Source organism: Anomaloglossus baeobatrachus, chromosome 5, assembly GCF_048569485.1.
Source record: "Anomaloglossus baeobatrachus isolate aAnoBae1 chromosome 5, aAnoBae1.hap1, whole genome shotgun sequence".
NCBI classification, from domain to species: domain Eukaryota; kingdom Metazoa; phylum Chordata; class Amphibia; order Anura; family Aromobatidae; genus Anomaloglossus; species Anomaloglossus baeobatrachus.
Window position 1 is genome coordinate 238,206,209 of NC_134357.1, and position 16,644 is coordinate 238,222,852.

General features: G+C 41.7%; 1 protein-coding gene across 1 annotated transcript in view; it reads right to left on the reverse strand.

Moving 5' to 3' along the window:
- Positions 1 to 16,644, reverse strand: part of LOC142312714 (uncharacterized) — a 357,223-nt gene that overhangs the window by 110,474 nt on the left and 230,105 nt on the right. Inside the window, 1 exon segment of the mRNA XM_075351702.1 lies at positions 11,698 to 12,488. Within this exon segment, the coding sequence (XP_075207817.1) occupies positions 11,698 to 12,488 (791 nt within the window).

Below are 16,644 nucleotides of genomic sequence, written 5' to 3' on the forward strand. Positions count from 1 at the left end.
TCTATCTTATTTAGAGTGATTGAAATCATTCCCCCGTCAATATGTTTGGGTGACTGGGACAAGAAAATTGTAGAGAGAGAAACACAATGGATTTTTTGGATGGTATCGACAAGCCCAGGTGTTGTGAATGTTAGTTATGTCTTGGGAGGGTCCCTCTGGTGGCCAGGAAGGGTTTGGACAGAGACCAGGTGGGTTGTGCAGTGGGTGTTTCCTTTCCTAATTCTCTGCTTATTTAAGTCCTGGTCTGATTGCAGGCTGTTGCCGGATGTCAGTTGTACTTTGTATTTTCAGCCTGCTTAATCCTGCTCTACACCACATCTTCCCCAGATAAGTGCTTGCTCTTTATTTATTGTCTGGTTCTTTTGTTTATCTGGGTTTGTCATTTGTTGTGGTTGGTTTCAGTTTATTTCCTTCCAGGGATTTTCTCCCTCAGTGGATTGTTGAGGAACTCCCTGCAGTTCTGTGTGGAGTATAGCTCCTTTGGGTCCATGTGTTTATGGCTTGTTGAATTTGTTATAATTCTTGTTTTCTGTTCATTGGTATGACAAGGGGACCTGGTATAGGACGGAGTTCAGATCGAGCGATCTGAGGGCCTTTTTGTACTATCAGGAAGTTGGTATTTTGTAGGGTTTTTCTCTGGCTACCATCAGTCCCTTTCCTGTCCTTTCCTATTTTAGTCAGCGGGGGCCTCACCTTTTGCTAATCCTGTCATCTACCTGTGTATTGTGTTTTTCCTATATCACCGCAGTCTTTGAATGTGGGGGGCTTGCTATTCTTGTCTATTTTCTGAGGCAGAGAGTTATTCATCTTTCCTACCTTTAGGATAGTTAGTTCTCCGGCTGGGTTCGCGGTGCACAGGATGTTAGTTCACCCCTCGGCTACTTCTAGTTGTGTTGGTTAGTAAGGGGATGGCTGCCAGATTAGTTGCCAAGGCTCTTGTCACCTTTTTGCCAATGATGTGTGGTGATCTTCCATGATCATAACAGTACATCCGGCCAAACAAATTTAAAGGGTACTCTTAAAAAAAAAAAAAAAAAAAAAGCAGCTGCTGAGAAATTTATTTATTTTTTTTTTTTTGTGTTTTTCCTCTTCTTCTTTGGGTTCTGTGGAAGATTTCTTTTGTCTAGCATGGATGAATTGGGTGAGCGTGTTGCTCATCTTGATGCTAAGGTTCGTCATATAGAGTCTTATCTTGCACAGACTCCCCTTGCAGAGCCTAAAATTCCCGTTCCTGAATTTTTTCGGGAGATAGGTCGAGATTTTTGAGCTTCAAAAATAATTGTAGATTATTTTCTGACCTGCGCCCTAAGTCCTCAGGGAATCCTGTACAGCAGGTTAAGATTGTCATCTCATTGCTGCGTGGTGACCCTCAGGACTGGGCCTTCTCTTTAGCGTCTGATGATCCGATTCTCAATGATGTGGACTCCTTTTTTCAGGCATTGGGATTATTATATGACGAACCCAATATTGTGGACCAAGCAGAAAAGGTCTTGTTGTCCTTAACTCAGGGTTTGGATTCTGCAGAAACGTTTTGTCAGAAATTTCGTAAGTGGGCGGTCCTTACCAAATGGAATGATGATGCGCTTGCGGCTCTTTTTCGCAAGGGTATTGCGGATGCTGTGAAGGATGTAATGGTAGGATTTCCCGTCCCTTCTGGTCTTGATGCCTCTATGACCTTGGCCATTCAGATTGATAGGCGTTTACGTGAGCGCAGGAAGATACCTGCTGGTTTTGTGCCTGTGGGACAGCCTTTGGAGCCTATGGAGTGTGATAGGGTCCTTTCTAATGCTAGTCGGCAGGGGTTCAGACGGATGAATAGACTGTGCTTCTATTGTGGAGACGCTTCTCATAACATCTCTGTCTGCCCTAAACGTGAAAGGAGATTGGCTACTTCTGTTACTGTGGGTTCTTTGCAACAAAGTTTCTTTTTGTCTGTCACATTGATTTGCTCATTGTCTTCCTTTTCTGCATTTGCCTTTGTGGACTCAGGGGCAGCGCTCAATTTGATGGATTTTGGGTTTGCTAGGGATTGTGGTTTTTCCATGGTTCCTTTGCAAACTCCTATTCCTTTAAGGGGCATTGATGCTACCCCTTTGGCAGAACATAAACCCCAATTTTGGACCCAGGTGCCTATGAGAGTTGCACCAGCGCATCAGGAAACTTGTACATTTTTAGTATTGCATAATCTACAGGATACCTTGGTACTGGGATTTCCGTGGTTGCAGACCCATAATCCGGTTCTTGACTGGAGATCCTTGTCGGTAGTTAGTTGGGGTTGTCAAGGTTTGCATCAGGACCTTTCCGTGTCGTCCACGTCTGCTCAGGCAGTTGATGTTCCGGATTTCTTGTCTGATTTCCGTGATGTATTTAATGACCAGGAATCTGATTCTCTGCCCCCACACCGGGACTGTGACTGTGCCATTGAGTTGGTGCCCGGTTGTAAATTTCCCAAGGGGCGGATTTTCAACTTGTCTGTGCCCGAACATGATGCCATGCGGTCATACATCAGAGAATCATTGGAGAAGGGGCACATTCAGCCCTCATCTTCTCCTTTGGGTGCTGGCTTCTTCTTTGTTGCTAAGAAAGATGGTTCGTTGAGGCCTTCCAGGAGCTTAAAAGGCGATTCACTTCTGCCCCAGTTCTGCAGCAACCTGATGTGTCTCGCCCATTTCAAGTTGAGATCGATGCCTCAGAGATCGGAGCAGGTGCTGTTCTGTCTCAACGAGACGCTACTTCGGGTAAACTTAAGCCCTGTGCCTTTTTCTCTCGGAAGTTTGCTCCTTCTGAACGGAATTATGATGTGGGGAACCGGGAATTATTGGCTATGAAGTGGGCATTTGAAGAGTGGAGGCATTGGTTGGAGGGGGCTAGGCATCAAGTGGTGGTGCTTACGGACCACAAGAATCTCATCTATCTGGAATCGGCCAAGAGGTTGAATCCTTGGCAGGCCAGGTGGGCTTTGTTTTTTACCCGGTTTAATTTTGTAGTCTCTTTTTTGCCGGGCACCAAGAATGTTAAGGCCGATGCCCTTTCCAGGAGTTTCTGCGCTGACTCTTTGGAGGTTGTGGAACCGTCTACTATCCTGAATGATGGTGTAGTTTTCTCGGCTATTTCGCCTGATCTGCGGTTGGCACTGGCGGAATTTCAGGGGGATAAACCTGAGAGATGTCCTACAGGGAAACTGTTTGTCCCAGACCAATGGAGAGACCGAGTTGTCTCTGAGGTTCATTGCTCTGTTTTGGCGGGTCATCCTGGCATTTTTGGTACTCGGGATCTTGTGAGACGCTCTTTTTGGTGGCCTTCCCTGTCCCGAGATGTCCGTCGTTTTGTGCAGTCGTGTGGAGTTTGTTCTAGGTCCAAGCCCTGTTGTTCACGTTCTAGTGGGCTATTATTGCCTTTGCCTGTACCTAAGAAACCTTGGACGCACATCTCTATGGATTTTATTTCAGAGCTTCCCGTCTCTCAGAAAATGACTGTGATTTGGGTGATCTGTGACAGATTCTCCAAGATGGTCCACTTGGTTTCCCTATCTAAGTTGCCGTCTTCATCAGAGTTGGTGCCTTTGTTTTTGCAACATGTTGTCCGTTTGCATGGTATTCCCGAATACATTGTTTCTGACAGAGGGGTGCAGTTTGTATCCAGGTTTTGGAGGATTTTTTGCTCCAAATTGGGTGTTCAGCTGTCTTTCTCCTCAGCGTTTCATCCCCAGACCAACGGTCAGACTGAAAGGGCTAACCACACCCTGGAGACCTATTTACAGTGTTTTGTTTCTGCGGATCAGGATGACTGGGTTTCGTTTTTGCCTTTGGCTGAATTTGCTCTTAACAATAGAGCTAGCTCTACCACGTTGGTGTCCCCCTTTTTCTGCAATTTTGGGTATCACCCTAGGTTCCTCTCAGGGCAGCTTGAAGCGTCTGACTGTCCGGGGGTGGATTCGGTGGTCGACAGAATGCAGCAGATTTGGGGGCAGGTAGTGGATAAATTGTTTCAGTCCCAAGAAACTGCCCAAAAGTTTGCCAACCGGCGTCGGACTGTTGGTCCCCAGTTTAAAGTAGGGGACATGGTGTGGTTGTCCTCTAAAAATATTCCTATGAGAGTTCCTTCTCCTAAATTTAAGCCCAGATTTATTGGACCTTATAAGATTTCGGAGATTATTAATCCTGTATCTTTCCGTTTGACTCTGCCTGCGTCATTTAAGATTCACAATGTCTTCCATAAGTCCTTGTTGAAGAAACATGTGGAGCAGGCAGTTCCTGCAGCAGCGCCTCCTGACCCTGTTTTGGTACAAGGGGATCTGGAGTATGAGGTTGAAAAAATTCTGGATTCCCGTCGCAGTAGGCGTCAGCTTCAGTACCTTGTGAAATGGAAGGGTTATGGGCAGGAGGATAACTCTTGGGTTGTGGCTTCTGACATTCATGCGGACAGGTTGGTTCGCGCCTTCCATCATGCTCATCCTGAGCGACCCGGTGGCGTGGGTGAGGGTTCGGTGACCCCTCCTCAAGGGGGGGGTACTGTTGTGAATGTTAGTTATGTCTTGGCTGCTGGGAAGCTCCCTCTGGTGGCCAGGAAGGGTTTGGACAGAGACCAGGTGGGTTGTGCAGTGGGTGTTTCCTTTCCTAATTCTCTGCTTATTTAAGTCCTGGTCTGATTGCAGGCTGTTGCCAGATGTCAGTTGTACTTTGTATTTTCAGCCTGCTTAATCCTGCTCTACATCACATCTTCCCCAGATAAGTGCTTGCTCTTTATTTATTGTCTGGTTCTTTTGTTTATCTGGGTTTGTCATTTGTTGTGGTTGGTTTCAGTTTATTTCCTTCCAGGGGTTTTCCCCCTCAGTGGATTGTTGAGGAACTCCCTGCAGTTCTGTGTGGAGTATAGCTCCTTTGGGTCCATGTGTTTATGGCTTGTTGAATTTGTTATAATTCTTGTTTTCTGTTCATTGGTATGACAAGGGGACCTGGTATAGGACGGAGTTCAGATCGAGCGATCTGAGGGCCTTTTTGTACTATCAGGAAGTTGGTATTTTGTAGGGTTTTTCTCTGGCTACCATCAGTCCCTTTCCTGTCCTTTCCTATTTTAGTCAGCGGGGGCCTCACCTTTTGCTAATCCTGTCATCTACCTGTGTATTGTGTTTTTCCTATATCACCGCAGTCTTTGAATGTGGGGGGCTTGCTATTCTTGTCTATTTTCTGAGGCAGAGAGTTATTCATCTTTCCTACGTTTAAGATAGTTAATTCTCCGGCTGGGTTCGCGGTGCACAGGATGTTAGTTCACCCCTCGGCTACTTCTAGTTGTGTTGGTTAGTAAGGGGATGGCGGCCAGATTAGTTGCCAAGGCTCTTGTCACCTTTTTGCCAATGATGTGTGGTGATCTTCCATGGTTCCGGATCATAACACCCAGGGGCCCTCAAAGAACAATTGAATTTCTCTAGCTTTATTTGGGTGAGACATTCCACCATGTACAGTCATATGAAAAAGTTTGGGCACCCCTATTAATGTTAACCTTTTTTCTTTATAACAATTTGGGTTTTTGCAACAGCTATTTCAGTTTCATATATCTAATAACTGACGGACTAAGTAATATTTCTGGATTGAAATGAGGTTTATTGTACTAACAGAAAATGTGCAATCCGCATTTAAACAAAATTTGACCGGAGCAAAAGTATGGGCACCCTTATCAATTTCTTGATTTGAACACTCCTAACTACGTTTTACTGACTTACTAAACCACTAAATTGGTTTTGTAACCTCATTGAGCTTTGAACTTCATAGGCAGGTGTATCCAATCATGAGAAAGGTATTTAAGGTGGCCACTTGCAAGTTGTTCTCCTATTTGAATCTCCTCTGAAGAGTGGCATCATGGGCTCCTCAAAAGAACTCTCAAATGATCTGAAAACAAAGGGGAAGGATTCAAAAAGTTGTCTCAGAGATTTAAACTGTCAGTTTCCACTGTGAGGAACATAGTAAGGAAATGGAAGAACACAGGTACAGTTCTTGTTAAGCCCTGAAGTGGCAGGCCAAGAAAAATGTCAGAAAGGCAGAGAAGAAGAATGGTGAGAACAGTCAAGGACAATCCACAGACCACCTCCAAAGACCTGCAGCATCATCTTGCTGCAGATGGTGTCAATGTGCATCGGTCAACAATACAGCGCACGTTGCACAAGGAGAAGCTGTATGGGAGAGTGATGCGAAAGGAGACGTTTCTGCAAGCACGCCACAAACAGAGTCACCTGAGGTATGCAAAAGCACATTTGGACAAGCCAGTTACATTTTGGAAGAAGGTCCTGTGGACTGATGAAACAAAGATTGATTTGTTTGGTCATACAAAAAGGCGTTATGCATGGAGGTAAAAAAACACGGCATTCCAAGAAAAGCACTTGCTACCCACAGTAAAATTTGGTTTAGGTTCCATCATGCTTTGGGGCTGTGTGGCCAATGCCAGCACCGGGAATCTTGTTTAAGTTGAAGGTCGCATGGATTCAACTCAGTATCAGCAAAAGAATCAGTGACGAAGTAGAAGTTACGCAGGGGATGGATATTTCAGCAAGACAATGATCCAAAACACCGCTCCAAATCTACTCAGGCATTCATGCAGAGGAACAATTACAATGTTCTAGAATAGCCATCCCAGTCCCCAGACCTGAATATCATTGAACATCTGTGGGATGATTTGAAGCGTGCTGTCCATGCTCGGCAACCATCAAACTTAACTGAACTGGAATTGTTTTGTAAACAGGAATGGTCAAATATACCTTAATCCAGGATCCAGGAACTCATTAAAAGCTACAGAAAGAGGCTAGAGGCTGTTATTTTTGCAAAAGGAGGATCTACAAAATATTAATGTCACTTATATGTTGAGGTGCCCATACTTTTGCACCGGTCAAATTTTGTTTAAATGCGGATTGCACATTTTCTGTTAGTACAATAAACCTCATTTCAATCCAGAAATATTACTTAGTACATCAGTTATTAGATATATGAAACTGAAATAGCTGTTGCAAAAACCCAAATTGTTATAAAGAAAAAAGGTTAACATTAATAGGGGTGCCCAAACTTTTTCATATGACTGTATTTAGTTTTGTGGGTTTCTGGATAGATTAGGCTGGCACCTTGTATAGGTTTTTTTTGACCACAGGTTTTTTCCTTGGTTTGTCAATTTTTTTTTATGACAAACATGTAGTACATATGGATCAATTTTCTACATGTTATCATATATGTAAGATATTCTGGGAACAATTACAGTGACCAAAGAGATTTTTTGAATTTTTGAGTGTCTAGTTTTCAATTATTATACGCCTAAATAAGAATTTTGCACTGCTTTAAGTGGATGGGATCTTTATTGGTGTATTAATTTGGGACTTTGAGTATTCTGAATTGGTGATTAATAATTGATGCAGAAAACATTGACTAATAAAGAATTGATGATATAGCCATGTAATGTTTTTTATTACACGTGTTGAAGCAAATTTTGCGGGTTCACGAGGGGTTAATTCCGGGATCTGTACTTCCTGGACTGTGGAACGCATTTGCGTTCCACACAGGCTCATTTAATGTGAGTGAAGGCGTTCCATGTAGGCTCCAGTCACATGATTGAGGGCGTGTCTATCTGGTTTCTATTCTTGTCAGCCGTTTAAAGTGCATCTGCGCTGTAGGAGACGTTATCTCTGGTCATGACCCTCCCCTTGGCGTGGTCACGTGATTTCGCGCCATTTTCAAACTTCTAGATTTGTTAGCCATCTGGAGCGCATGTTTGTTGTAGGAGACGTTACCTTCGGTCATGTCCCTCCCCTTTTGACATGGTCACGTGTTATCTGTAACGTCTATGCGGGGATGGGTGGTGGCACCATTTTCAAACACCTTATAAAGGGAGTTTGGAGTACTGACACTCAAGAATAATGCTCTGGATGAAGCAGACAGGAGGATTGGGCTGCTGTTGTCTTGTGAAGAAACCCCATTGAGGGAGCCCCTGATGAACCCCGGCGAACTGTGGAGCCGGGGAGAAACGCGTTGGGCAGTAGCTATCCGGTTACCAGAGCTAAGTATCACCTTAAGCCATGTGATTTTGGATTAGATCAATTTGGTTACACCCTTCAGTGATTGTATGCTACAGTTAAATTTTTATTGGGGACATATACTGTATATATGCTGCGATAAGAGTATTTTACAGAATGCTGTTTTGGCCCCTTAATATCTGGCACATCTATATTTATATCCAACTACAGATCGGGGTGCCATTAATTATAAATTTGCTGCTTTGAGAGTGTTTACAATTTTTTTCAGGCTGGTGGAACCACACTATTTTTTGTAATTGTTGGGACATTCTTTGAATTACAGGTACAGATGCTCCCTTTGTAGGTCCGGATACTGCTCATTAAGTGGACTGTATTTTTGATTATGAATTAGCTGCTATGAGAGTAATTGTTTACATCATACTATTTATATATGGGAGGCCCTTTTGATTGCAGGTTCAGATGCCGCTTTTTCATTTTAGGTTCATGTTGCTGCTCATTGATGAAATTGCTGCTATGAGAGTTCTGTTTCCATGATATAATCTCAAAGTTTAATTGAAGCGGATTATAGGACCATTTAGAAACGTGCGTATAAGAGAGTATCAGTTTACATTATTTAACGTATACAATTGTGGGCCCATATGATGAATTCTTTCAGTGCCTTGAGATATTGATACTTTACACTATGAATTATTACTGTAGCATATATCACTGAGTGACGACTATATTCCCTGGGATATACTATTATTGGGGATAATTTTTTTGTCTATAGTGGTGACAACCTGTCTCCTTTAGGCTATGTCCGCACATTGCTTTTTACCTGCTTTTTTGCTGCTTTTTCAACTGCAGCGTTTAATGCCAAAATGGTTGTGTTCTGCTTTTCAAGCAAAGTCTATGGGAATTTGGGTTTCTTGTCCGCACTATGCTGTTCAAAATGCTGCCTTTTTGTTGCAGAACTTTGGTCAAAAACTCAGCTTTGCAGTGCAAAACCCAAATGGCAAAAACAATTGACATGTCCTGCAGTATTCTTTAATTTTTTTAGCTGCATGGACATTTCATTATTGAACCGCCATTAGGTATTATTTTTGGGATGTCTTATATTTAGGCCTTGCAGAAAACTCTTGCTAGGTCTTATTTTTGAGAGAGGTCTTATTTTTGGGCAAACATGGTATACAGCTCAGGTGCCAAATGATAACATAACTACTCTTACATGTGGTTACGTGCTGACTTGCTTCTCTTCCTGCTCTTTGAACTCAATTATTTCCACGAGTAAAAACTTAAATTTGCCTCTGTGTGTATCAATTACTGATGCAAAGGGAGTGACAAATATTTATTTTAAAAAATGCCATCAGTCTGCCTGGTCTGTGTATTAATATTTTTGCAATAACAAACATACGGCACACCACTATTTTTGTTTTCATTTATCAAAGTAAAATTTACAGTATGTCAAGTGTCCTTCCAGTGGTTCTCTTTTCTGCTGTTTTCTTCCAGACAATGACATGCAAAGCATATTTTCTAATTGTTTAACAACCATAGTAGGTTGTATACAACTATAATTTAAGAGCTCAAAATAAAACTTGACAAAATTTGAACAAAAACAAAATCTTTGGAAATTTGTGTGTAAATGGTAATATAATTTAAGAAAATGTAATTAACATGGTTCAAACAAAATACAGAACAGAAGCACCAATCATAAAGTCGTAACAATACATATAAAATACAGTATTTTAAATTGAATCGAATACTAGGTATTTACTACCTCATCTGAAAACATCATATGGAGAGTGACCCAGATTTCAACAATATATCACATTTTTTTGGGTGCAGACGTTGTGATACAATCAGAATTTTTAGATGTAGCACAGCTCAGAAAGCTGACCCCACCCACACTCCTAATCAGCAGCTTTCTGTGTACTTTGTATATTGACAATAAATTGCTAATCAGTGATCGCGGTGTGGTTGCACCAGGATGCATGTGAACCGCTAGTCTAGCAGTGAATCTCCTGCTGATAAAATACTCACTGTATCCAAAACAACTACTCTCACAGTGACTCATGGCTGAAATCAGTGTCTGAACCCCTACCTTATGCTCCACAGATTACACAGCAAAAACCTGCAGATAGATTCCCTATAACAATAACAAGTCAGGATGTATTAATATAGAAAAGAAATGGGACTCACCACAAAAGAGAATACATAAATTCAACATAGAATAACATGCAAAGAGAGCAATTGCATAGGCAAAAAAAGAAATACAGACAAGACAGAATAAGTGAGTAAGCCAGCAACACATAGCGGAGGAACAAAAAATACAACGGTAATTGTGCCAGAATGAAAGCCCCAAAACTCTAGTATGGTGAAACCACACAACAAAAAAAGTATTGTACGAATATATAAAATGAGCTATATCAATAAGGTAAGTATGAACAAAAGTATGGGACTCAAGACCAGGCATGATATTTTTCAATGAATCAATCTATATATCAGCATAACAAGATGAGAAACACAAAGTATACCTATATTCAAACACTGCATTAACAGAAGCAAGAAGATAGTTCATCACAGAGGTATGTATACATTGTGGGTCTCTTGGTATGCTGGTGTTTTTTCTATATCTCACGCCTATTCCACCATACAACTTTTGGGGCTTTGATGCCTACATAAATATCATCGTATTGTCCATCTTCCTGCTGGGTTTGTCATACAAGTCTTCTGGCTAACGCACTACTTATTCTGTCTTGTATTTTTTACTCAGTCTCTTGTATTGTCTATGCATTGGCTATCTGTGCAAGTTTTCTATGTAGGATTTGTGTTTTCCAATAATGTAAGAGCAGTAGCATATTTTTTTAAATATAGAGGTTGTTATTCAGATTTACATTTGAAACTTGTTTAAATATATTTGAAGACTGAAAAGATCATTAATGAATCAGAAAAGTGTGCTAATTTGTGGACTTTTGCTACCGTTACATGTAAATATACCCTTTTACTATAGCATATTGCTTCTGTTTCATGTGTTTACTATGTGTAAACAAAATTAAATGTATTGCACAAAATTAAGGGGTTGACCACTACTTGTTAAATACTATATTCCTCCTTATAAAATAATAATATCATGTACTCACACCTGCACTGATGCAGTGTCTTCCAAGGCTCTTGTGACATTTTTATGCTATATGAGCCCTGTAGACAATGAGTGGCTGCTAATAGACTGCGGTGCTCACACCACCCACAAACGTTCCAGGTTTGTCCAAAGGAAGCCTGGCTGCAGGGCTCATGTGGCATAACAATGTCAAAAGAACCTTGGGAGATCCAACACCGACATCGCCAGTGCTAGAGAAGAGCATGAGATATTTTTATTTCACAATGTAGAATATAGTATTTAAAAAACGGTTGTCTAAGTAATAGAGAACCCCTTTAAAGCACATTCTGAAAATGAAAACAAATTCTCTCTGTTGTGAGTTTTCGGATGGTCAGCAAGATATGATTTGAAAGAAAAAGATTTCAAACATTCTGAACATGAAAATTATTTCTCCCATGTGTGAGTTCTCTGATGTCTAACAAGATCTGATTTTTGGCTAAAACACTTCCCACACTCTGAACATGTAAACATATTCTCTCTTTTGTGAATTATCTGATGTTTCAGAAGATAGGCTTTCTGGGTAAAACATTTCTCACAATCTGTACATGAATACGGCTTCTCTCCTGTGTGATTTTTGTGATGTTCAACAAGATTGGATTTTCTGGTGAAACACTTTCCACATTCTGAACATGTAAAAGGCTTTTCCCCTGTGTGAATTCTTCGATGGTCAGCAAGACTTGACTTATAAGTAAAACTTTTTCCACATTGCAAACATGAAAATGGCTTCTCCCCAGTGTGAATTCTCTGATGGTCACTCAGACTTGATTTCTGAGTAAAACATTTCCCACATTCAGGGCATGAAAATGGCTTCTCCCCTCTGTGATTCTTCTGATGTTGAACAAGATGTGATTTCTGAATAAAACATTTCCCACATTCTGAACATAAAAATGGCCTCTCATTTTTGTGAATCCTCCTATGTCTACAAAGACTACATTTAGTCTTAAAATTTTTACCACATTCAGTACATGTAAACCTTTTGCCCCCTCCAGGAGCCACATCTTGTTGCTCATCCACTCGAGGAGCTGTATCTTGTTGATCATTCAGCGATTGATCAGTTAAAGACCTATGGTTAGCGAGATCTGGAGATAAGTCTCTGCTGTGAAGTAATGAGGTTAAGGTTGAGGCGATAGAATGTTCTCCAGAAATATCTTCTGTAGTATCATTATATTCTACTTTATAATTGGGAGGTAAGAAAATATGTCTCTCCAAGTTTTGGGCAAAGTCATCTGTGGGAAAGAGAAAAACAGATTTCATGATTTCTTCTTTAGCAAACATCAAGAAACAAGAGTTATGAAGCAGAGAGATGCAGCAAATATCAGCAGAGAGATGCAGCAAATATCTAATCTAATCTAATATCAGTGGGGAGAAGAGAGAACACGGGGGAGGGACCACACAGGGGGAGAAGAGAGAGACTGCAGAGGAGGAAAAGTGAGAGACTGCAGAGGGGGAAAAGTGAGAAACCGCAAAGGGGGAAAAGAGAGAGCACAGGGGGAGATGAGAGACCACACAGGGGAGAAGACAGAGCACAGAAGGAGTAGAGACCACACAAGGGAAGAAGACACCCCACAGGGAAGAGCGAGAGAGAGCACAGGGGAAAAACTGCACAGGAGGAGAAGAGAGAGTACAGTCGAAAGACTGCACATGAGGAGAAGAGAGAGTACAGTCGAAAGACTGCACAGGGGGAGAGAGAGAGAGCACAGGGGAGAGACTGCACAGGGGGAGAAGAGAGAGCACACGGGAAAGACCACAAAGTGGGAGAAGAGAGCACAGAGGAGAGAGATAGTGCCCAGAATAGAGACTGCAAAGTGAAAGAAAAAAGAGCACAGGGGAAAGACCGAACAGGTGGGGAGAGCGTGAGCACAGGGGAGAGACCACACCGGGGGAGAAGAGAGAGCACGGTGTAGAGACTGCACAGCGGGAGAAGAGAGAGCATGGGGGAGAGACCGCACAGGAGGAGAAGAGAGAGCACAGGGGATAAAGAGAGAGAGCACAGAATAGAGACTGCAAATTGGAAGAAGAGAGAGCACAGGGGAGAGACTGCACATTGGAGAGAGAGCAAGCATAGGTGAGAGACTGAACAAGGGGAGAAGAGAGGGAGAGACTGCACAGCGGAGATAGAGAGAGCGCACAGAGACATTGCACAGGGGAAAAGAGAGCACAGGGGAGAGAGCGCATAAGGGGAGAAGAGAATGCGCATGGGGGAGAGCGCGCACGAGGGGGATTATATTTACGGGGATTGTATTAGTTTTATATACAGTCATATGGAAAAGTTTGGGCACCCCTATTAATGTTAACCTTTTTTCTTTATAACAATTTGGGTTTTTCCAACAGCTATTTCAGTTTCATATATCTAATAACTGATGGACTCAGTAATATTTCTGAATTGAGAGGTTTATTGTACTAACAGAAAATGTGCAATCCGCATTTAAACAAAATTTGACCGGTGCAAAAGTATGGGCACCCTTATCAATTCTTGATTTGAACACTCCTAACTATTTTTTACTGAATTACTAAACCACTAAATTGGTTTAGTAACCTCATTGAGCTTTGAACTTCATAGGCAGGTGTATTCAATCATGAGAAAAGGTATTTAAGGTGGCCACTTGCAAGTTGTTCTCCTATTTGAATCTCCTATGAAGAGTGGCATCATGGGCTCATCAAAACAACTCTCAAATGATCTGAAAACAAAGATTATTCAGCATAGTTGTTCAGGGGAAGGATACAAAAAGTTGTCTCAGAGATTTAAACTGTCAGTTTCCACTGTGAGGAACATAGTAAGGAAATGGAAAAACACAGGTACAGTTCTTGTTAAGCCCAGAAGTGGCAGGCCAAGAAAAATATCAGAAAGGCAGAGAAGAAGAATGGTGAGAACAGTCAAGGACAATCCACAGACCACCTCCAAAGACCTGCAGCATCATCTTGCTGCAGATGGTGTCAATGTGCATCGGTCAACAATACAGCACATTTTGCACAAGGAGAAGCTGTATGGGAGAGTGATGTGAAAGAAGCCGTTTCTGCAAGCACGCCACAAACAGAGTCGCCTGAGGTATGCAAAAGCACATTTAGACAAGCCAGTTACATTTTGGAAGAAGGTCCTGTGGAGTGATGAAACAAAGATTGAGTTGTTTGGTCATACAAAAAGGTGTTATGCATGGAGGCAAAAAAACACGGCATTCCAAGAAAAGCACTTGCTACCCACAGTAAAATTTGGTGGAGGTTCCATCATGCTTTGGGGCTGTGTGGCCAATGCCGGCACCGGGAATCTTGTTAAAATTGAGGGTCGCATGGATTCAACTCAGTATCAGCAGATTCTTGACAATAATGTGCAAGAATCAGTGACGAAGTTGAAGTTACGCAGGGGATGGATATTTCAGCAAGACAATGATCCAAAACACCGCTCCAAATCTACTCAGGCATTCATGCAGAGGAACAATTACAATGTTCTGGAATGGCCATCCAAGTACCCAGACCTGAATATCATTGAACATCTGTGGGATGATTTGAAGCGGCTGTCCATGCTCGGCGACCATCAAACTTAACTGAACTGGAATTGTTTTGTAAACCGGAATGGTCAAACATACCTTCATCCAGGATCCAGGAACTCATTAAAAGCTACAGGAAGCGACTAGAGGCTGTTATTTTTGCAAAAGGAGGATCTACAAAATATTAATGTCACTTTTATGTTGAGGTGCCCATACTTTTGCACCGGTCAAATTTTGTTTAAATGCGGATTGCACATTTTCTGTTAGTACAATAAACCTCATTTCAATCCAGAAATATTACTGAGTCCATCAGTTATTAGATATATGAAACTGAAATAGCTGTTGCAAAAACCCAAATTGTTGTAAAGAAAAAAAGGTTAACATTAATAGGAGTGCCCAAACCTTTTCATATGACTGTATATATCTGACTAATACAATATATATATATATGTATATATATATATATATATATATATATATATATATATATATATACAGTTAGGTCCAGAAATATTTGGACAGTGACACAATTTTCGCGAGTTGAGCTCTGCATGCCACCACATTGGATTTGAAATGAAACCTCTACAACAGAATTCAAGTGCAGATTGTAACGTTTAATTTGAAGGTTTGAACAAAAATATCTGATAGAAATTGTAGGAATTGTACACATTTCTTTACAAACACTCCACATTTTAGGAGGTCAAAAGTAATTGGACAAATAAACCAAACCCAAACAAAATATTTTTATTTTCAATATTTTGTTGCGAATCCTTTGGAGGCAATCACTGCCTTAAGTCTGGAACCCATGGACATCACCAAACGCTGGGTTTCCTCCTTCTTAATGCTTTGCCAGGCCTGTACAGCCGCAGCCTTCAGGTCTTGCTTGTTTGTGGGTCTTTCCGTCTTAAGTCTGGATTTGAGCAAGTGAAATGCATGCTCAATTGGGTTAAGATCTGGTGATTGACTTGGCCATTGCAGAATGTTCCACTTTTTTGCACTCATGAACTCCTGGGTAGCTTTGGCTGTATGCTTGCGGTCATTGTCCATCTGTACTATGAAGCGCCGTCAGATCAACTTTGCGGCATTTGGCTGAATCTGGGCTGAAAGTATATCCCGGTACACTTCAGAATTCATCCGGCTACTCTTGTCTGCTGTTATGTCATCAATAAACACAAGTGACCCAGTGCCATTGAAAGCCATGCATGCCCATGCCATCACGTTGCCTCCACCATGTTTTACAGAGGATGTGGTGTGCGTTGGATTATGTGCCGCTCCCTTTCTTCTCCAAACTTTTTTCTTCCCATCATTCTGGTACAGGTTGATCTTTGTCTCATATGTCCATAGAATACTTTTCCAGAACTGAGCTGGCTTCATGAGGTGTTTTTCAGCAAATGTAACTCTGGCCTGTCTATTTTTGGAATTGATGAATGGTTTGCATCTAGATGTGAACCCTTTGTATTTACTTTCATGGAGTCTTCTCTTTACTGTTGACTTAGAGACAGATACACCTACTTCACTGAGAGTGTTCTGTACTTCAGTTGATGTTGTGAACGGGTTCTTCTTCACCAAAGAAAGTATGCGGCGATCATCCACCACTGTTGTCATCTGTGGATGCCCAGGCCTTTTTGAGTTCCCAAGCTCACCAGTCAATTCCTTTTTTCTCAGAATGTACCCGACTGTTGATTTTGCTACTCCAAGCATGTCTGCTATCTCTTTGATGGATTTTTTCTTTTTTTCAGCCTCAGGATCTTCTGCTTCACCTCAATTGAGAGTTCCTTAGACCGCATGTTGTCTGGTCACAGCAACAGCTTCCAAATGCAAAACCACACACCTGTAATCAACCCCAGACCTTTTAACTACTTCATTGATTACAGGTTAACGAGGGAGACGCCTTCAGAGTTAATTGCAGCCCTTAGAGTCCCTTGTCCAATTACTTTTGGTCCCTTGAAAAAGAGGAGGCTATGCATTACAGAGCTATGATTCCTAAACCCTTTCTCCGATTTGGATGTGAAAACTCT